Raw genomic sequence first — 21,702 nt, forward strand, 5'->3', positions numbered from 1 at the left:
GTACACTCTGTGTATACAGTTAGACAATAAGCAATATGTAAAATACATAACACATGGTTTATCAGATAAGTTTTGTTTTCCTTTTATAAGACAGGGTCTGGCTATGTGGCTTGGGTGAGCCTCTGAGTCGTGATCCTCCTGGGATTACAGGAATTAACCATGATGCCTGACACTGTCAGGTAGCTGTAAATGTTAAGGAAACATACAGTGTGGAAGAAGAACAGATTATGTTCAGGGAGTGAATTGTAATTTTTGTAAGTGTGACTGAGGACTGTTTCATGAGGAGGTCACATTTTTAGTAAATACTGGAGTGAATGAGGAGCCGAGCCATGCAGAAATCTAGGGCAAGTCTTGTAGGCACAGTACGGAGCATAAAGTCCCCAGGAAGGAATCTACCCAAAGAGCACTGAGACTGAGAGGAGGTGGGGGGCACTGAGGATTTGGGCTTTTACAGTCACAAGATAAGAGCTCTTAACAAGGGCCTAGGGAGATGGCTTAGCATTTAAGAGGACTGGCTGCTTTTGTAGAGGACCCAGGTTCAGTTCTAGCACCCACATGGCAACTCACAATCGTCTGTAACTCCAGTTCCAGAGGATCTGGCACTTTTTTCTGACCTCTGAGGGCACTAGGCACACATGTGGTGCACATGCAGGCAAAACACACACACACATAAAGTTGTTTGTTTGTTCTGTTCTGTTTTAATTGGAAGAGTACATCTAATTTTCTATACCCACCCCTGTACCAGAAGTGGGAATTGAACCTGGGGCTTCTTGGTGCCGAGCAGGCCCTTTCCTGCTGAGTTGTGTTCCTCCATTCTTTCCCTTCTTATTGGGAGACAGCGTCTCACTGAGTTGGCTAGGCTAGCCTCTCCATCATTCTGCATCAGACAGGTCATAAACTTGTGGTCCTCCTGTGGGAGCCTGCCAAGTAGCTGGGATCACTGCCTTACAGCCTCCAGGCCAGACTTAATTTACAGTTTGCTGCTCATATTGCTGTGGTCAAAAGTAGAAAAACTAGTAAGGAAGGTACTGTAATAATCCAGGTAACAGAAAGCAGCTTGGACCAGAGAGAGGGCAGCAGAAATTGGATTCTAGACATATTCTGCAAATTACTGACATAATGTAGAATGTGTGAGACACATTCTACATTAGGACTTACCAGTAATTTGTGGGGATTCCACATTTGGTGGCCATCCATCAACGTGTCTGTATGATTTGTATCTTAGTGGCCCAACTTCCCTGCAACTGGATTATAAACCAGTAGTTAGAAGGCAGGGGTGGTGCATGTCTGCAGTCACAGCCCGCTGGAAGTTGAGGCCGGAGGACTGAGGTTAAACTGAGCAGCACAGCAAGACTGTCTCAACAACAGCAACAAAGAAGTTGCTTCTTAATAAACTACGAATAGTGACGAAGAGACAGTCTAGCTGGGTGTGGTAGCACTTGGGAAGTGGGGGCAGGAGGAAAAGGAGTCCAGACCAGCCTGGCTTACACAAGACCCTCTCTCAAAACTTCTAAATAAATAAGTAAATAAAATGACAGTCAACAGGGGAAAGATCAGAACAACAGATGATTGCAATACTCCTAAGTCTATTCTGTACTTACTATTATTAATCATTATTTTATTTGTGATATTTGAAACAAGGTTTCATTATATAGCCCAGGCTGGTCTTGAAATCTTGAGCACAAGTGAGACTCCTGAACCCTGGACCACAGGCCTGAGCTACAGCTCTCAATGTTTCCTCCATTATAGGAATCCCTACCCACACGACTCCTTTCTCAGTCCTGTCTCAGCAGCTTGGCCCTTTCTTGGCCTCAAAGTCTGAATACTCAGAATCAGCTGTCCCTTTAAGTGTTAGACTATGCTCTCAAATGACGTGTTTCTTTATTGACTGAAGTGAGGAGTGGTTTTCTATGATTCAGTTTGTTCATCTTTTTGAACAGGTTCCCTCATTGAGCAGCTAACTACAGAAAAGTACGAGTGTATGGTGTGCTGCGAGCTGGTTCAGGTCACCGCCCCAGTGTGGAGCTGCCAGAGCTGTTTCCACGTCTTCCATCTGAACTGCATCAAGAAGTGGGCCCGCTCCCCAGCGTCTCATGCAGGTCGGCTGTTACGTCTCCCGGGCTGTTTCCACTCACGGCTTGGATATATTGGGGTTGTAAACCTAGTTTAAAAATACTAGCCAGAAGGTGGTGGCGCACACCTTTAATCTCAGCACTCGAGAGGCAGAGGCAGGTGAATCTCTGTGATTCCATGCCAGCCTGATCTACAGAGGGAGTTCCAGGACACGCTCAAACAAATCTACACAAAGAGAAACCCTGTCTCAGAACAAAAAAAAAAAAAAAAAAAAAAAAAAAGATTTGAAGAAGCATTCATAAATAAAAAGAATAAAACTAGCCAGGAGGTGGTGGCCCACACCTTTAATCCCAGCACTTGGAAAGCAAAGGCAGGTGTATTTCTGTGAGTGTGAAGCCAGCCTGCTGTACATAGCAGGGTTTGGGCTAGCCAGAGCTACATAGTATGACCCTGCCAAAGAAACCAGATATGTCTATGGTTTGCTTAGACATTTATATAAATTGTTTAATTTATCCTCCAGATATTAGGTTGTTTCTGCATTTCACAAATCTCTGTAGTATCTAGGCCCTTCCTAAAGTACACTAGTGTTTATGGGTAATGCAGATCTTGCTGGGAATATATATGCTCCTTATCCTGTGGCTCGTTACTTCAGGACATAAGGATTTTCCTGCATACCTCTTTTCAAGTCACTTTCAGTTAATGTTGGTATTAGAGATGGTTGAACAACATGGTGCCTACTTGATTCACCACATTAGTCTTTGTAGCCTGAACGCAGTATTTAATGAAGCATTCAGCGTTGTGATTTTTTTTTTTTCTTTTTTTGAGAACTTTATTCAGAAGTAAAGCAATAGGACAGAATTAATACACTGCAGGGGGACAGCTCAGGGTGAGAGTTACTTAAGAGCCTAGATCTTATTAAATGTCTGATAATACTCAGCATTTTAATTCTAACTATTTCAATGATGGGAATTCCTGTAGATTTACTTTTTTTTCTTTTTGAGACAAGGTCTCACTAGACCAAGCTGGTCTTGAACTCAGTTCTTGCCTCTGTCTTCCCAGTGCTGGGATTAAGGGGATATGCCACTGCACTTGGCCAGACATAAAATTTTAGAATTGATGTGCTGCCGCTTCAGGAGGGTGCAAAGGATTAAGTCCCAGGGCCCTGTATAGACAAAGCACGTTATCCACTGCTGAGCTGTATCCCTAACCAAGCTTACGATGTGAAAAGGGATTGTATGTTCTTTTTTTCTTTTTTTTAACAGATGGCCAGAGTGGTTGGAGGTGCCCTGCTTGTCAGAATGTTTCTGCACATGTTCCTAATACCTATACTTGTTTCTGTGGTAAGTTTGTTTACATACCCTAGGGTACTTTTTATTCACACATTGTACCTCAGTGGTCCACAGGGCTCCTTTCAGAAGTTACTGATAAGACTTCAAAGCTGCATTCCATCATCAATGGAGCCATGGGGCTTGGTGCTCCTGGCAGGCCGTTCTGAGGTGGGTCTTTTCATTATGCCAACCAGGCTCATGCTGGTTCTAAGCTTGAGGCTGACCTCACCAGAACAATCAGTTGGCAGAGGTAGATATTGATGTGGATTCCCTCTCAATGTTGGCTGTAACACCTTCGACATTTTAGATTTAAGCAGTGTGAGTAAAGATAGTATTTAATTTAAGAAATCAATCATTTGTCTTTATAATGGAGAGATTTTTCTATAAACTAGTAATACAAATTAACCTTGAATCTTCCTTCTCTATAGAATAGTTTTCCTGGTTTTGTTTGTTTGATTTTTAATTTAAATAGATTCTTATTGATTCTTCAGGAATTTCACATCTTGTACCGTAATTCCACTTACCTTCTGGTCCGCCACCCCCACCCCTGTGTCATTCCCCTCAAAAAGAAAATTTTAAAAACAAGCAAGCAAACAGACCAAAAAAGAACCTCTTCGTTCCTCCATCTTTCCCGCCTCTCCAACCCCTCTTCATTCCTCTGCTGCCATTGGGAGCTGCTTTACTAGCAAGTGTTCATTGCAGTGAGTCACTGGTCAGGTTCGAGGCCTCTGGTGTCTGGTGCACCATCGTCACTGGATCCTCACTAGAGCTCCTCTGGGATATCCCGCTGGTATTGTTCCACAGGACCAGTCCCTTCACGAGTTCCAGCAGGTCCTAGATGACATAGATGTTAGAGTGAGCCAACCCAAGGCCAAGCTATGGGCCTAGGTGGTAGCTGAGCTGGTCATTCTGGGCCGCTGGGGCCTCAGGTGAGAGGGCGGAGCCAGCTCCCCTGTGCCCATGCCATCGGGGTCACAGTTCTTCCTCTAGTTGATTTTGTTTCTTGACAGTGTGATTCTTCCTTTGAACCATTAGGTTTGGATCTACCTTTGTTGCCCCACTGAAACTATCCTCAGAAGTCATCAGTGACCCTGGCCTTATGAGTCACTTTTTCTGCAACATGACTCCCTTGACACCATTAACCATTCATTCCCTTTGTAAAAAATGAGCCTGTTCTGTTTCTTTTTGTGAACTATCTGTATTGTCCTAGCCAGTTTGCTCATATTCCTCTTATTTTCTTGATGACTAGCTGTTACTCAGTCTCTTGATTCCTTCACTAGCAAACATATTCTTCCTCCCCTCTTGTGGTCCTGGGGCCAAACCCAGAGCCTCACACATGCTAGGCAAGCACTCTGCCACTGAGCTATATCCCTGGTTCCCCTTTTCACACCTTCACTTTACTATCTCCTACTGTAAAGGGAATGTGACTTAGAAATAAGAAGCCACTGGGAAATTAGGCAGACAGAATAATAGCAGGACTTAATTATCTTAAAGGATATGCATGTATTGTGACTTTTTTGAGACAGAGCCCAAGCTACAGGGGAATCTCTGTGAAGATTGATATGGCGACATTGGCTATGAAATTGCCACCCTTTTATGTCTACTGTGAAGCTTTAGAGCCTGGCTCCTCTGCAGGGGTTCATGTCTTTGTCTCACAGTCTCTTCCTGGTTCACTTCAGAGCCTCTGTCCTCTCTTTATCCACCCCTCAGACTCCCCCATGGTGCCAGAAGAGATCCCAGGGCATGGAAGGTTTTAAGGAAGTGCCCTACCACTGAGCTGTGCCCCAGTGCTCTTCCTTCTGGTCATTACCACAGATAATTCTTTGTCCTTTATTTAAGATTTATTAATGGTTTATCTAGTAAGTATTTATCTTAAATATAGAGTTTGTTCGGTAGTCAAAATGGCATTTTCACAGGTAAAAATGACTGTCTTTTTTCAGGTAATCTTGAGGTTTTTATCATGCTCAGAGTGTTTGATAAGTAGCGTTATTGTCAGCTTTTTGTTTTAGAATGCGATAACATAGTTGTACTACTGAAAACCATGCTTAAGTTTCACACTGTCTAGCTGTATTGTACTGTTTTGTAAAAGGTGAGAATATGGTTGAAATTTATAGCATTGACTTTCTCATCTGTTGTTTGTAGGCAAAGTAAAGAATCCTGAATGGAGCAGAAATGAAATTCCACATAGTTGTGGTGAGGTTTGTAGGAAGAAACAGCCTGGCCAGGACTGTCCACATTCCTGTAACCTGTAAGTTGGAATGATAGATTTTGGGGACTCCCGGTTTGTGTGCTTTGCTAGTGGCTTTAAGTACACATACTGTTACCATGGAACAAGATGGGGTAAAGAGTGATACAAAGCATTTGCTGAGCACTGAATCTGTAGCAGGCATTCTACATAGGTTATTAAATCCCTCCCACAGCCCAGTGATGTGGAAGGATCATTTCCACTTTATAGGTGAGGCTCAGAGAGGTAAGCATCATGCCCAATGTTGCAGTGCTAGGAATGATGGGACTGGGTGTGGAAGCCAGTGATCCTTCCACTGTTTTGTGCTGTTGGCTCTAATTTGGAGTGTATAGGACAGCGCCTGCAGGGAAAGGCATTTGGTCAGCATCCTGCATCCTGTATGGTAGTACTTTGAGGACGTAAGGAATACCTGTTTTTCTTTTTCATGAAATTCTGCTCCCCGTATGATTAATTAGACTTTACTGTAATTGCCTCTAATTCCCAAAGGATTTCACTTGCCTTCATTTAGAATGCTCCTCCCCAGAATACAGATTGCAGATCCATGTTATATTGGTGCTAGGAATTGAACCTAGATCCTCAGGAAAAGCAGCAAGTGCTCTTAACTACCCAGCCATCTCTCCAGCCTGAAGATTCTGGGGTTTTATTGTTGTTGTTTGCTTGTTTGCTTGCTTTTAGAGATGGGGTTTCTCTGTGTAGCAGTCTTGGCTGTCCTAGAACTCACTCTGTAGACCAGGCTGGCCTCTGTCTCCCAAGTGCTGGGATTAAAGGCATGTGCCACCATGCTTAGCCTGTTTATTATTTTTTTAAAAACATGAAAGTAGGAGAAGGGGACCAGCTGGAGTGGGAAGAGAGGACAAGAAAAGCCAGTGGGGGTAGGAAGTGGGAGGTGAACATCAAAAATACATCATATACCTGTATGGAACTGTCATAAAGATTATTTATTTAGGCTTTATTATTTGTGTGTGTGCAGGCCACAGCACACATGTGCAGTCAGTACTGTCCTTCCCCCTTTACATGACCTCTGGGAATGAAATTCAGCGGTCACCAGGCTCAGAGCGAGCGCCTTTACTTGCTAAGCCTCTCCACTGCCCTGGTTTGTGATTTTGATTTGTGTTTTGAGACAGGATCTCATGCTATAGCCCTGGCTGCCCTCATCCACTCTGTAATCCTCACGCTTCAGCTTCCTGTGTACTGGGATTACAAGTGTCAGCCGCTATGCCCAGAAGAAACCACTGTTTTGAATATAAAATATATATATATATTTTAAAGTCCTCCCAATTTGTAGAAATCCCAAAAATAGGGTTTTCTTAACTTGTGGGTTAAGGTGCTCGCTGCAAAGACTGAGACCTGAGTTTGAACTCTGGGGTCTACATGGTGAAGAAGAGGACTGACTCCCACAGTGTGTCTTGACCTCCACATAGGTACTGTGGACCATGTATGCACACAGACACACACAGATATTATAAGTGGAATTTCTTACTCAGTCTGTGATTGACACTGGTTCTTCACGAAGAAGACAGTATTTATCTGAACATAGTGAAATTCCTTGTTTTTTCCTTCTAACTTCTATGCAGCATTCTGTTCAGATGTCTAATTCTGCCTAGAGCACTCACTTCTTCCCGTAACCTCTTGCCCCTGTGCTGAGATTCTGCTGCTTACCAGCCTGCTGTCCCATGTCAGCCTCCTTGTCACTGTTAGCATTGTCAGCCCAGAGCCTGGTTATTACTTCACCAGCTGATGAGAGCACGCTGCTCCCTTCTTTCCTTCCATCCTTCCTTCTTCCAAGAATCCAATCCAGGGTCTCCCATGTACTAGGCAAGTGATCTACCATTAAGAGTGGCAAGGTATTTTGAGGGTTTTTGTTTGTTTTTCTCTGTGTAGCTCTGGCTGTCCTGGAACTCACTCTGTAGACCAGGCTGGCCTCAAACTCAGAGATCCTCCACCTCTGCCTCCTGAGTGCTGGGATTAAAGTGGAGGGCTACAACCACCCAGGTATGACGAGGTATTTTTATACACACATGCTATTATGGTTGAACCAAGGCCATATATTTTAAAGTGTCATCTTTGTCAAATCCAAACTAAAGCAGTATTTTGAGTTGGTCGCCCCCCGTCCTGTCCTGTGTGTCGTCCCCCGCCCCTATAACAGTTCTAACTGTCCTAGAACTAGCTCTAGAGACCAAGCTGGCCTCAAAACCACAGAAATTCACCTGCCTCTGCCTCCCGAGTGCTGGGATTAAAGGCGTGTGCCACCACTGCCCAGCTACTTTTGTTTTTCTAAAATGATTGTTATTCTGAAATGATAATGATGTCAACTTTCATATATAAAAATATTTATTCTTGGCATTTTGAAGCAGCCTTGCTATGTAACCTTAGCTAGCCTGAAACTCATTACGGTAGATCAGGGCTGACCTCCACTTTGCAGTGGTCCTCCTGCCTCTGCTCCAGTGCTGGGGTTATGTGCTACCTCATCTGTTTAAAAATATAATTTGTTTTCTTTCTTTCCTTTTTTTTTGGGGGGGGGGGTGCTTTTCAAGACAGAGTTTCTCTGTATAACAGTCCTGGAGGTCCTGAAACTCACTTTGTAGACCAGGCTGGCCTCAAAGTCACAGAGATCCTCCACTTCTGCCTCCACTGTGCCCGACTAATGTGTTTCTTATTTAAGTGGCTTTCGAGATATACTGAGACATTCACAGTAGGCTTATTTGTTGCCTGTCCCAGTTTGCTTTTGTTGCTGTGATGAAAAACTTGACCAAAACCAACCTGGGAAGGAATGGTTTTATTATATCTTACGGGTCAGAACCCACCATCGAAGGAAGCCTGGGAAAGAGCTTACCCAGGAGCCTGGAGACAGGAACTGGAGCAGAGGCCAGAGGAACATTGCATGCTGGCTCTCTTCCCCATGGATCATCCGTCAAGACAGTGTCCCCAGACATGTTGACGTTAGACAGTCTGACGAAGGCAGTTCCTCGACTGAGCTTTCTTTCCTCTTCCCTGTTGTCCTTCCCATGAACGTTGCCGTATTCACAGTGGAGCACAGCTGAGGCAGCTCTGGGGTCGTTTCGGTACATATAAATAGTTTACTCACTGAAGCTTGTTTTTTCTCCAGTCTCTGCCATCCTGGACCCTGCCCACCCTGCCCTGCTTTTACGACTAAAACATGTGAATGTGGACGGACCAGGTAAAGTTAGAACTGGACTGAGGAATAACTCAGTTTCCATATGCATGATTCCCTTGTGAATGTCTAACATAAAAGATCCATAAGCAGTAGAAGTGAATGGTAGATGTAAAGAAAGTCATCCCTTAGTCTCCCTGGGGACTTGGTTCCAGGACCTCTGGGGAGAAAAGACAAAGCTCTTCCTAATGTCTCGTAAGTAAGTGTACGGCTGTATGCAGTGTAGACATGCCTGACCCCAGGAAACTGCTCTTGTGCTTGGAGTCTGGGTGTATCAGGTTGGACACACTATTGATTCCTTTCTTCCCTGTTGGTAAGAGGAAACCGGCAGAGGGAGAGGAGCCCAGGCTTCACCCATCCTTCAGGCTTCTTTCCCTCCTGCATGCTGCTCAGTAGAAACCAGGTGAATGACGGTTAATTACCTAGGACAAAGTTTCAGAACTAGCCTTCATTTCACCACTGGTTAGAAACAGCAGAGAGAAAAGGCAGGGTAGAAAACCGGAACAAAGGAGAAAGAAGTGGAGGAGATGGAGAGAGTAGCTGAGGAAATAAATCATGGAAGGAGGAGGGCTGGAGGGACTGCTCAGGGCCTGAGAGTGCCTGACTATCGCAGAAGACCTGAGGTCAGTCCCCAGCACCCATGTGGGGTGGCTCACACCTGCTGGTCACTCCACCTCCGAGGGATATGACATCTCTGGCCTCCATGGACACCTGCGTCTCTGTTCACAAACTCTTACATACATATGTGCACAGGATTTAAAATAATAAAAATAAATCTTTAAAAATTAGAAGGAAACACTTAGGTTAGGGGCAGCAAAGTCAAGAGAAACATTTATTGGGTGTTGAGGGAAGGGTTTGGACTCTACTGTATTTTGTCTGTACAGTGGGGACTTACAGAGTGATGTATTTGTTTCTGTCTTTCTAGGCATACAGTTCGCTGTGGTCAGGCTGTCTCGGTTCACTGTTCTAATGCCTGTGAGAATATTTTGAACTGTGGTCAGCACCACTGTGCTGAGCTATGCCATGGGGGTCAATGCCAGCCTTGCCGGATCATATTAAACCAGGGTAAGTATGTAGACACCTGTTAGCAATGCTCATGGATTTTTCTGGAATCCATGTATGTTGTATGTTATGTCAACTATATTACAACAAAACTGCTTCACAGAAACGTACACTACAGGATCTGGGGGATGGGGATCAAAACCAAGCCCATAATGAGGTATCTATTTATACTTACTAGGGCTCTAAAATGAAACAAGACTAAACCAGATGTTGGCAAGGGTGGAGCCACTGGCATCTTCATACTATGTTGACAGATGTACACAGTGTACAGTCACTTTGGACAACTGTTTGTCAGTTTCTTGTGGAAGTAAGCCTGTGTGTATGTTCAGACCCAGCCATTCCACTCTGATATTTGCATGTATAAGCATGTAGAGAAAGGGTGATACAGGAATGTGTGTTTCTAAGAACCTCACACTGAAAACAACCCGCATGTCCTTTAACTGAGGAAGGAACAGAGAACTTAGATAAATGTTTGTCTTTTCTTTATTGAGACTGAGACCGGCCTTATTTTGTTACCTAGGTGGTTCTCCTATGCCCAGGGGTCTGCCTTGCCTTCCCAAGAAGCTGGGACTGAGCAGTGTACCATTCAGTATTTTGGCCACATATGTAATTTATTTTGTCATGTGGTGATTCTTCTAGGACCTCTTTCAGCCTTATGTAGAAATGTAATGAACACTGCCTCAGGATGTTCATTACATGCTGGTTCCATAACACTGTGCAACCAGCTGTGGCTGCCATGTTGACCGTCAGCTGCTGCCGCCCTCCTGTGGTTCTGTCTTTGTACTAAGCATACCCACAGACAGCCTTTTGGTATTGTATTCGTGATCACTTCCTGACTGGCCAGAGAACTCCATTTTATTTTTATTGTGGTTTTCTGTCACACGGCGCCCCCCCCCCATGTATATGATTGTGTGGTATATGTTCATGTGTGTAGTAAGCATGTTCACATGTGTGGGCACCAGGGTGTTCTGACAGGTGTCGTGTGTGCGTGTGAAGGCCTGAAATTGACATCGGTGCCTTCCTTGATTACTCTCTACTTTATTCTTTTACATTTTATGGCATTTATGTATTATGTGTGAAAGTATGTGTGTGGACACACATGCCGTAACACGTGAGACTAGAGGACAGCTTAGGAGAGTTGGTTCTCTCTTTACCTCATGAGTTCAGGGATCAGTGGTGTGTGTTGGTATCACATACATGCCTAGTGCCCACGGAGGCCGGAAGAAGACATGGGGTTCGCAAAACTGGAGTTAGTTACAGGCAGTAGTGAGCCGCCACGTGGGTGCTGGGTCCTCTGTAAGAGCAACTGGTACTCCTAAGCCCTGAGCCATGCCTCCTCCAGCATCCGTGCCTCCAGCAGTGGAATGTTTATTTTTAAAATGTAAAAAGTTTAGGTTTCAGTGACTTCCCTCTTCCCATATGCCAGTAGAAGTTTTTGGTTTGTTTAATACACTATTTTATTTTATGGGTATGATTTTTTTTTTAACAGGGTCTCACTATGTAGCCATGTCTTGCCTAGAACTTGTTATTAAGCCAGGCTGGCCTTGAACTCAGCTACGTTTGTTCTGATGTTCATTTCTGTGCTAGTAGAAAGCCTAAATTGTCCTTAGGGAGAGAGAAATTAGCATTCATTAGTTACACAGAATTTCAGTTTTGTTTCTGCTCTTTTAGTCACCATTGATCATGTGAGCAAGGGATAAATGCATAGATTAATTTGTGATAAATATCCATTGTGAAAAAATGTAAGGTGACACTTACCAGGAAAATTGTGTAAGTTAATGAAAATTAACCAGGCAGTGGTGGCGCAGGCCTTTAATCCCAGCACTCGGGAGGCAGAGGCAGGCGGATCTCTGTGAGTTCAAGGCCAGCCTGGGCTACAGAGCGAGATCCAGGAAAGGCGCAAAGCTACACAGAGAAACCTTGTCTCAAAAAAACCAAAATAAATAAATAAATAAGTAAATAAATAAATAAATAAATAACCCTTCAAATTTAACTGTAGTATCCAAATTATTAAGAATTTCATATTATGATAAGTTTTTTTCAATAGAAGAGACGTTTTTGAAAGCATTTTATGTGAACCCTAATGTAGAAAGCATCAAATCCATTTTGCTTGGTTGGAGTGAAGATGGGGAATGTAGATGTCAACCCCTCTGCCCTCTGACACGTGCAGAGAGCCTCACAAGCCACTGTGGTCCACCTTAGATACTGAACTGTGTCCTTTGAACTGGAGGCAGTCTGTCTGCAGGTCTGCAGAGGCACTGAGAGGTGCTGGCAGAGGAACAGGAACTTCTTATTCATTTCCATGGAACGCTCTTAGGTGGTCAGAGAGCTGCTGCATAAACCACATTAATTTCTGCATCATGTCTGATCTGTGCTAATCAACGTTTCTAGATTGTTGGGAATGTTTTTAAAGCTGGATAGGTTACTAATTTGTCCTTTAAATTGTGTCCTCAAGTGTGCTACTGTGGCAGCACCTCCCGAGATGTGTTATGTGGAACAGATGTGGGGAAATCGGATGGATTCGGGGACTTCAGCTGTTTAAAGATATGTGGCAAGTAAGGCTTTTCGTCTTTCTTATTTAGATTAGAGTTGCTCTTGGATTAAAGCTTCGTTTTATGAACAGCGATGCCATTGTCTGTTGTTCTTCTTAAAAGGGACTTGAAATGTGGGAGCCATACCTGTTCTCAAGTGTGCCACCCGCAGCCCTGCCAGCCTTGCCCACGGCTCCCCCATTTGGTGCGGTGTTGCCCTTGTGGCCAAACACCTCTCAGCCAGTTGCTGGATCTTGGAAGTAATGGTCGGAAAACATGCATGGATCCTGTTCCTTCATGTGGAAAAGTGTGTGGCAAACCCTTGTCCTGTGGTTCCTCAGGTAACATAAAATTCGTTTTTAAAATATTTCTTTGGGGGCTGAAGAGACGGCCTAGTGATTAAGAGGACTCTTTGCTCATCTAGAGGACCCAAGTGAGATTCTCAGCACCCACAAGGTGGCTCACAATCGGTTGTCTGTAACACCAGATCCAGGGGATCTTCGGGCCTACGTGAATACAGGCAGGGCCCACACGTGGTGCACACACACACATAAAGGCAAAATGTCCATACACAAAATACAAATTAAGAAGACTTGGGGTTTTTTTAATGAATATAAATGTTTAACCGCAATGATGCTTTCACTTACATGCCACTTTTAAGAGCAGAGGCTCTTATAATGATCAAATTTGGATCAGTGCTTTGTTTTCTTTCGTACTCAAAGTACACTTGTGAAAATATAGATTTCCCAAGGGATTTTTCTCCAACTATATTGACAACATCGTCAGTTCTCTTAGCGCCTACTTTAGTACAAGCACTATATATACTTTTACTGATCCAACATTCCACAAGTGTTTAAATGTCATCTTTTGTAATAGGAACATGCTAACACGTCTATGGATGGGATAGTTAGGACCTGAATTTCTAAATGTGACAAAATCTCAGCCAGTTAAAGCATTAAAAGAATGCCTCTAGCTAAGCCTCCTGGATAGCTGAGGATGACACCTCTTGAGCTCCGTTTTGGGGTGAATGCTTTTCCAAACTTTTCCTTTAAGACAGGGTCTTACTGTGCAGCCCTAGCAAGCCTGGTACTGTGGAGCTCAGCCTGGCATCAAATTGGTGGCTAGCTTCCTAACTCAGTCTAACTCAGTCTCCCCAGGGCTGGGGTGACTGATACATGAGCCACCATACCCAGATTGTATTATCTTTTTTTGATTTTCCGAGACGACAGGGTTTCTCTGTGTAGTAGTCCTATCTGTCCTAGATATTGCTTTGTAGACCAAGTCGGCCTCAAACTCACAGAGATCCGCCTGCCTCTGCCTCCCAAGTGCCAGAATTAAAGGTGTGTGCCGCTGCCGCCGCCACCACCGCCACCACCACCACCACCCTGCTCATATTATCTTTCAAGAAACCAGTAACTGGAGATAATTTCTTGCCCCTTGCTGATTGAGTACTCGTCTTTCTGTGGCCTGTTACACTGACTAAAGTGAGGTTTGTCAGGCTGTTTGCTCTAAACCTGTGTGCAGTTTGGATTGTTCGTGTGCCTTCTGGGGCTTTATGTTGTTTATCTCTCATTAATATTTCTAGTGGCTGCCTTCTGGTCTCTAATGGTGCCTTGCTTCTTCCTCTTTTGTGACTTGGTTATTTGGATAAAGAAATTAGAAGATTTCATTGGAATTAGATATAAAATAATACTGGGTTTTGTTTGTTTGGGGGTTGTTTGTTGTACTGCTCTGTTTTCTGAGACAGGATCTTGTATATAGCTCTGGTTGGCTTGGGATTCACTATGTAGCCCACCCAGCCTCTGATGCTCTGTCAGCCAGTGGTGGAATGGTGGACATGTTTTTGAGTGTGACTTGGTCTTTGAGGCATGTACAGATGTGGTTTTGCTGTTACGTGGTGTCTTTATTGAGTGAGCGTTGAAAGGCATGACTTTAGAAAAAGAAAGGTAGACAACTGAGAGTAAGGAAGAACCCACTAACTAATCATGCATCTTTTTAGGAAAAGGCAGACAGGCTTAGTTTAGTTTGGTTCATTTTAGTAAAAAGAGGTTTCTTTTTTTTTTTTTCTTTTTTTTTTTTTCTTTTTTTTTTTTTTAGTGCCAGCAGAAGTCAGTGGAGTATTTAATGTTTTTTCACTGTCTGATTTTAAATTATATATAGAAATGTGCTCCTTATTCTACTTTATTTATTGTTATGTTTAGAATTTTGGTTTGGTTTGGAGACAGTCTCATGTAGCCCAGGCTAGCCTTGAACTCTCTTTGTGTGTAAAATGGACATCAGATTACTTCTAAATCCAGAAAGATGGTCAAATCTTGTGTTTTCTGGAAGGACATGATTTTGCTTGTGCAACAGTTTCACAAAACGGTGTCCAGAAGCCCTGTTCTGAGGCTCAGCTGTTCTGTTGGCACAGTTAGAAAAGGAACTGTGAGATGGGTAATGGAAGACTAGGACAGGAGAACGCAGGACCCTGTGGTGCTGGACCCTGGAGAGGGCCAGATGAGGGGCTTCCAAGGTAACTGCTGTGCTGCTGCGGATCTTTTAACCTGGGCTCGGTGTGTGGCCCCGGCCCAGCTAAGCTAGCGTTCTGCTACCGAGCTACACTCCAGCCCCTAGCAGGCTGTTGTATATTTATTTCCTTTGGTTTTAATTTTCACTTAATTTTTAAAAAATGGTTTTGAATGAAATGCAATATATTCTCGTTAAAATTTTAAATCAATACGGAAATACATGGAAGAAAGTTGAGTTACTGTCCACTTTTTTCTGACTCCCACAAGTGGTCCTCTGGAGATTTCTAGACAATCTCCCATGTGTTACATGCTTCTGATTTTCCTAAATGCTATTGTACTGTGTTGAATTTAGCTTGCTGTTTGTAATTAAGAGTATCTGTGTGTGCCCGCAGATGTGGAGGTCAGAGGTCAACTTCAGTTGCCTTCCTCCGTCATTCTCCACTTTATTCTTGAGACATGGGCTCTGCCGATGAACCTTGTTTTGGTTAGACTTTCTGGCTCAGCCTAGTTTTAGGCGGCTGTTGACACCAGTTTAGGCCCCCATTCTTGGACAGCAGACACTTCACCCACTGAGAGTCTCCCCAGCCTAGTAAGTTTGCAGATATTATTTTTGGTCAGTATTTAAAGATTTTTTTTGAAACTTAAATTCTTTTTAGAAATACCTAATCTTTTAAGTTGAGTGTTGTGGTATATGCTTGTGGAGTTCAAGGGCCAGCTTAAGCTACATGAGACATGTCTCAAGAAAAAAAAGAAAGATGTGGTAACCCACACCTGCAGTCCCAGCACTGGGAGGTAAAACCTAAGGACCTTACGAGATAGCAGCTGCTCCAGTTCAGAGCCATTTCTAGCCAGTTCACTAGGAAAGAACCAGGGAAAGAGGTGTCTAAAAGGAGCCTTTTTGAAGTCAGGACAAATCTCAAAGACTGTCTTCCTGACCACATTTAATAGGATCAAACTGCTGAGCAATCTATGCCTCCGGGTATAGTTTTTAAAAAAAAAAAAAAAAAAAAAATGGATTAATGGAGTCTTAGGCCTGAATGTTGTCCAAACAAGGCACACCATTTACCCAGACCATCCTAATTGGTTTATCTCAAGGAAAGAGGAAGTCAGAAAAAAACCTGCTGTCATCTTGGGCAAATGTGTGCTTCCAAGGCTTTGCTGCCCAAAGAACACCAGTAACTTCCTACTGTAAGGGAAGTAGATGGCTTTGAAGTAGTCTGACCACATCACAATAAATCACAACCGCAAATGCTGTAGAGCTAGATATATTGTCACCTGCCTTTAATCCCAACTCTCACTCAGGAGACAAAGGCAGGCAAGTTTGTGAGCACTAGAGGCCAGCCTAGCTGGTCTACTTACAGAGTTCCAGGCCAAGCGGTGGCTCAGTGACTAAGAGCACTTGTTGTTCTCGCAGGGGACTGAGTTTTGATTCCTAGCACCCACATGATGGTCATGGTGGCTCCCTACCATCCACAGCTCCAATTCCAGGGGAGTCAGTCCTTCAAGGGCACCAAGCACACACATGGTACACGTATGTATATGCAGGCAAAACACTCACACATAAGATGAGTAAAAAATTAAAGCATTCCAGGCAGCCAAGAAAACATAATGAGGCAATGTATCAAAAAAAAAAAAGCTGTAGCCTTTCAGTGTGCCGGGTGTTGGTGATACACAACTTCAATCCCAGCGCTGAGGAGGCAGAGGCAGGTGGATCTATGAGTTTAAGGCCAGCCTGGTCTACAGAATGAGTTCCAGGACAGCCATGGCTACACGGAGAGAAATCTTTTTTTGGGGGGGTGGAATCTCAGTTCAGCGGGTAGAGGCACTTATCGCCAGAACCCACACATGGTGGAAGGAGAAAACTGATCACCACAGATTGTCTTCTGACCTCAACATGAGTGCCATGGCGTTCGCAGCACACACGCACACAAGATAAATAAATACTTTTTTGTTTGGTTTAGTTTTTTAAGCTATGTAACAGGGAGGCTTTTGAGGCAATCTACAGTTGCTGTACTAGTAGCTAACTGATGTTCAGAAAAGCAAAGCAAGGAAAGAAAGCAGGAACAGAAACTGCCTGTGAGAACACCAGACGTGAGAGTTAGGACATTGTGAGTGTGCTCGTTAAACCAAAGGAAACCAGGTTACACGGGGAAAAGAAGGCAGAGTCCCATCAAACAGAATGTCAGTCAAGAAAAGGAGCTGCAGCCAGGCATGGGACAGTGCGCCTGAAGTCCCAGCACTTGGGAAGTAGAAGGGAGAGTTAGGAGTTTATCTTCAGCCAGCCTAAGATATAGGAGAGAGAGAACCTACAAAACACAAATGTCTGGGGTAATGGTGCTTGCATTCAGGAGACTAAGACAGGAGGATCTTCAGGTAGAGGCCATTCTAAGGGGCTGTGTATTGAGACTGCTTTAGAAACAACAAGAAAGAATCAAATGGAAATTCTGCAGTTGAAACGTTTGACAACAGAGTTCATTAAAGATGCTCAACAATTGATTTGTTCTAACAGCAGAAATGGCCAATAGGACTAGGGGCATAGCTCAGTGAAGTGCTTACCTAGTATATACATTAGACCCTGCTTTCAGTCCCAAGTAATAGAGAGAGAAGGGGGAGAGGAGAGCTGAGTGTGACTCAGGTGCTAAGGTGCTTGCCTAACTTGCTGAAAGCCATGGTTTTGATCCCCAGCACTTCATAAAACTTTATGTGGAGTGCATGGTTGTAATTCCAGCACTCAGGAGATGGAGACAGGAGGATTGGGGGTCCAAGCCGTATTTGATTATGTAATGAATTTAAGGCCTGTTGATCATGGTCCTTGGGAGTTGGAGACAAGAGAATCAGAAGTTCAGGATTAGTCTCAGCTGCATAGCAAGTTTGAGGTAATTCTGGGATACTCGGAACCTTATGTTAGAAAGAAATGAGCAGGGAAGGGAGATTATAAAGAAAAGAGAACTGAACAGAGCCACTTGGAAACGTGGGACACCGTTAAACACATTAGTATTCCTAGAGTGGGACTGAGGAAGGTTGGAAGGAAAAGAAAAATGCTTGAGTAATGCATGAAAACGTTCACATTTATTGGAAAACATTATATATCAAGAACATCCTCCATGCAAAGAAATTCACACCCAGACATGTAATAAAAATACTGCAATTCAAAGACAAGGAGATGGTTTTCAAAAGCAACAGGAGAAAAATAGGTCATGAGATACGAAAGAACTCCTTCCTGGAAGATTACTTCTGAGTTTCTCATCAGAAGAAATTCAAAGAACATCACAAGCAGGTAACACTGTCAAAGTGCTAAAAGAAAGAAAAGGAATACTCTAGCCTAGACTCTTACATGGAGCAAAACAATCTTTTGAAAGTGATATAAGCAAAACCTAAGGACTCATTACAATAAATATTAAAAGTCATTCTGCAGGCTAAAAGCAAGTAAATACAAATGGAAATTCAAATCCACTCCAAAAAAAAAAAAAAATAGAGTACTAGAAAGTAATTATAAAAGATAGTATAAGTTTTCCTCCCCTTGGGCTGCTAGCATGAGTGAAGCTGTGAGTTCAATCCTCAGCACCACACAAACCATGTATGGTGGCACATATCTGTAATCCCAGCACTTGATAAGTAGAGGCAGAGAATTTGCGGTTCAAAGTTATCCAAAATTGCATAGTATTTTTTCAGGCCAGCCTGGACTACGTGAGACCATGTTTTCAAAAACAAACAAACAAACAAACAAGCAAACAGTTGAGTTGATTTTAGAAGGAACTATTGATAGGAAAGGTGAGATGGCCCAGTGTTTAAAGTGCTGCTGCCCAGACGGGTGACTTGATTCAGTCCCTGGGACCCACACGGTGGAAGGAGAGAACTGACTCCTACAAGTTGTCCTCTGACCTCCACCATGGCCAAAAGAAATGGTGGTACATGCCTTTACTTCCAGCCCTCGGGAAGCAGAGGCAGGCAGGTCTCTGGGTTCAAGACCAATTAGGTCTGCACATACACTGTGGCATATGTGTACATCGCACACAATAAATAATAAATATAAATTAATTGGTTTCTTTTGAGACAAGATCTCACTCTGTAGCTCTGACTACCTCAGAATTTACTCTCTAGACCAGGCTAGCCTCAAACTGCCTGCCTCTACCTTTGTGAGTGGTGGGATTAAAGGTGTGTGTCACCACAACTGGCTTGAATATAAATAAAGTGGAATTTTAAAAAATGAACATGAGAGAGAGACACTAACTTGGACTGTGAATATATCAGCACTGTAAACATGAAAGCAACCGTGGTTAACTTCCCATGAGCCTCTGAAAAAGGACTTGTCCTGGACCTGGTGTGGTGGCACACAACTGTAATCCCAGCACTCAGGCCAAGAGGCAGGAGGATTGAGAGTTTGAGGCTATCTGGGCTACATAATACCCTGTCTCAAGAAAGGAAAAAACAAAAAAGTTGACCCTAAATTTAGTTAGCTATCAGGTGAATGTAGACTGCCCATGTCTGTACAGACAACAGCCTTAATTGATTGTGGCTTTAGAATTACCTATGATCTCCAGATAACTTTTAGATCCCAGAGCATTTCATCGAAGTCATGCGTGATTCAATTCTAGGGAGATCTGAATCTAATATGAACACTTGGGACCCAAAGCAAAGGTCAGGAGATCTGTGCTTTGCTTCAGTAAGCAGTGTTCATACCAAAACATATTCTAGTGACCGATGCTAGGCTCTCTTTGAAAGTGCCCAGCCTGGAGGGGCTCCCAGCTGGATCAGGCCCTCTGAATAGGTGAGACAGTTGATTGGCTTGATCAGTTTGGGAGGCATCTAGGCAGTGGGACCAAGTCCTGTGCTCATTCCATGAGTTGGCTGTTTGAAACCAGGAACTTATGCAGGGACACTTGGCTCAGTCTGGGAGGAAGGGACTGGACCTCCCTGGACTGAGTCTACCAAGTCGATCACAGTCCTCGGGGGAGGACTTGTCCTGGAGGAGGTGGGAATGGAGGGTGGGCTGAGGGTAAGGGGAGGGCGTGGGGTGGGGAGAATAGGGGAACCCATGGCTGATATGTAGAACTGAATGGTATTGTAAAATAAAAAATATATATATATTAAAAAAAAAAAAAGAGAGAGAATTCCAAGACAAAAAAAAAAAAGAAAGTGCCCAGCCTGGATGAAGAGAAGCCGAGGAAGAAGCACTGGCCACATCCTTCTTCCCTCAGCTCTAATTTTGGAGTTACTGGGAGTAGAGGTGAAAAAACAGTGTTGGTAGTGAGTTTGAAGTATCACAATAAGTCACTGCAGTTTTCACTCCCAGCTCTTTCCCTTTTTATTGAAGATTTCATCCATACCTGTGAAAAGCTCTGCCATGAAGGAGACTGTGGACCATGCTCTCGCACATCAGTTATTTCCTGCAGATGCTCTTTCAGAACAAAGGTAAACTTTTAAAAATGTTAGAATCGCTGTCATCATTACCTTTTTACATGGTGAGTGTAGGCGAGGAGGAACCAAAGTAACCCCGTGTTACTCCAGTGTATGATTCACTGAAGTCCACCGACCTACACTGGCACATGTACCCACTATGCGCCATTTTTAGGATAGGCTAACCTTCAGGGTTGTGGCACCCACAGTTCAGAGGCAGTCGTGGGGTGAGGCAGTGCTACCGGGTACAGATGTGAAGAAAGGCACAGACTGCTGGGATTTAGCCAAGTGGGACTTGGACCCAGCCCACGGAACTCCTCACTGGAGAGTTTAGATAGCTGCTAAAGTGGCCAACAGGCTCGCTGAATTGTCATATGAGCTGCAGGTCACTGGGCCCCAGGACCGCTCACAGCTGGGTAACTTGGTGATTCTTTGATTCACTGGAAACTGTCACAGACATTGTTGCAGCTTTCCTTTTTCTTTCCTTCTTGTTTTTAAAGATTTGTTTATTTTATGTGTGTGAGTGCTCTATCTGTATGTACACCTGCATCCCTGAAGACATCAGATCCTTCTATAGATGTCTGTCAGCCACTGTGTGGTTGCTGGAAATTGAAGTCATTGCTCTAACCACTGAGCTATCGCTCTAGCCCCGTTGTTGCAGGTTTATTACCAGGAAAGGACACAGATTACAGTTAGTCAGTAGAGGAAGCGTAGGAAAGAATCCAAGAAAGGGCCAGAGGAAGCTTTTGTTTGTTGTTTGTCCTTCCCCGTGGAGTTGGGATAGCATTGCCTTCTCAGTAGCTGACAATGCACAGAGAATACTCCAGCCGGAAGGCTCATGCAGGCTTGTGTGTTCCGATGTTTATTGTCATACTGGTATGATTTACTAGCCCGTCTTTCCAGAGTTCTGTGGATACTGTGTGCCCCTAAGACTATCCAGTGTGGCCAGCCTGCTTCTGTGTCCTATGCTTAGACTATCCAGTTGACACAAACCATAGACAAATAATGGCATTTGACTACACAGTACCTCTTTGAGAGTCAAGTACAGAAGTCAGAATTCAGTTTCTAATTTCAGTTCTGGGTAGTCAGTCTGATTGGGCTCTGGGCTACAAAGTGGCATCTGAGCATTTTGGAGCTGGGCTTTAGTACCCATTTCTGTCCCTAACTGGAAAAGGTATGCAGTCTCCCATGGCTGTTTTGGGATGGAGCCTTCTAAGTAATGAGCTGTCCTGCTCCTCTACCAGGAAGTCATTTCTGCGCTTATCAGGACTTCCTCTGAAGAGCATAGGTTGCAGTGGAGATAGACCTCAACAGTTGATTCCTTTTATTAAAGTAGCCAAGGTCCAACTGCTGATTCCCAAATAAGTTTGAAGATATAGTTAGCTTA

General features: G+C 43.7%; 1 protein-coding gene across 4 annotated transcripts in view; it reads left to right on the plus strand.

The window, feature by feature from the left end:
• Positions 1-21,702, plus strand: part of Nfx1 (nuclear transcription factor, X-box binding 1) — a 77,627-nt gene that overhangs the window by 18,523 nt on the left and 37,402 nt on the right. For all 4 annotated transcript variants that reach the window (XM_076563473.1, XM_006975337.4, XM_006975339.4 and 1 more), the window contains 8 exons: positions 1,941-2,099; positions 3,336-3,413; positions 5,544-5,649; positions 8,753-8,824; positions 9,744-9,883; positions 12,336-12,435; positions 12,535-12,752; positions 20,233-20,330. In XM_076563473.1, coding sequence (XP_076419588.1) covers positions 1,941-2,099; positions 3,336-3,413; positions 5,544-5,649; positions 8,753-8,824; positions 9,744-9,883; positions 12,336-12,435; positions 12,535-12,752; positions 20,233-20,330 — 971 coding nt within the window. The remainder of the gene's footprint in view (positions 1-1,940; positions 2,100-3,335; positions 3,414-5,543; positions 5,650-8,752; positions 8,825-9,743; positions 9,884-12,335; positions 12,436-12,534; positions 12,753-20,232; positions 20,331-21,702) is intronic.

The sequence above is a fragment of the Peromyscus maniculatus genome, chromosome 2, assembly GCF_049852395.1.
Source record: "Peromyscus maniculatus bairdii isolate BWxNUB_F1_BW_parent chromosome 2, HU_Pman_BW_mat_3.1, whole genome shotgun sequence".
Lineage (NCBI taxonomy): Eukaryota > Metazoa > Chordata > Mammalia > Rodentia > Cricetidae > Peromyscus > Peromyscus maniculatus.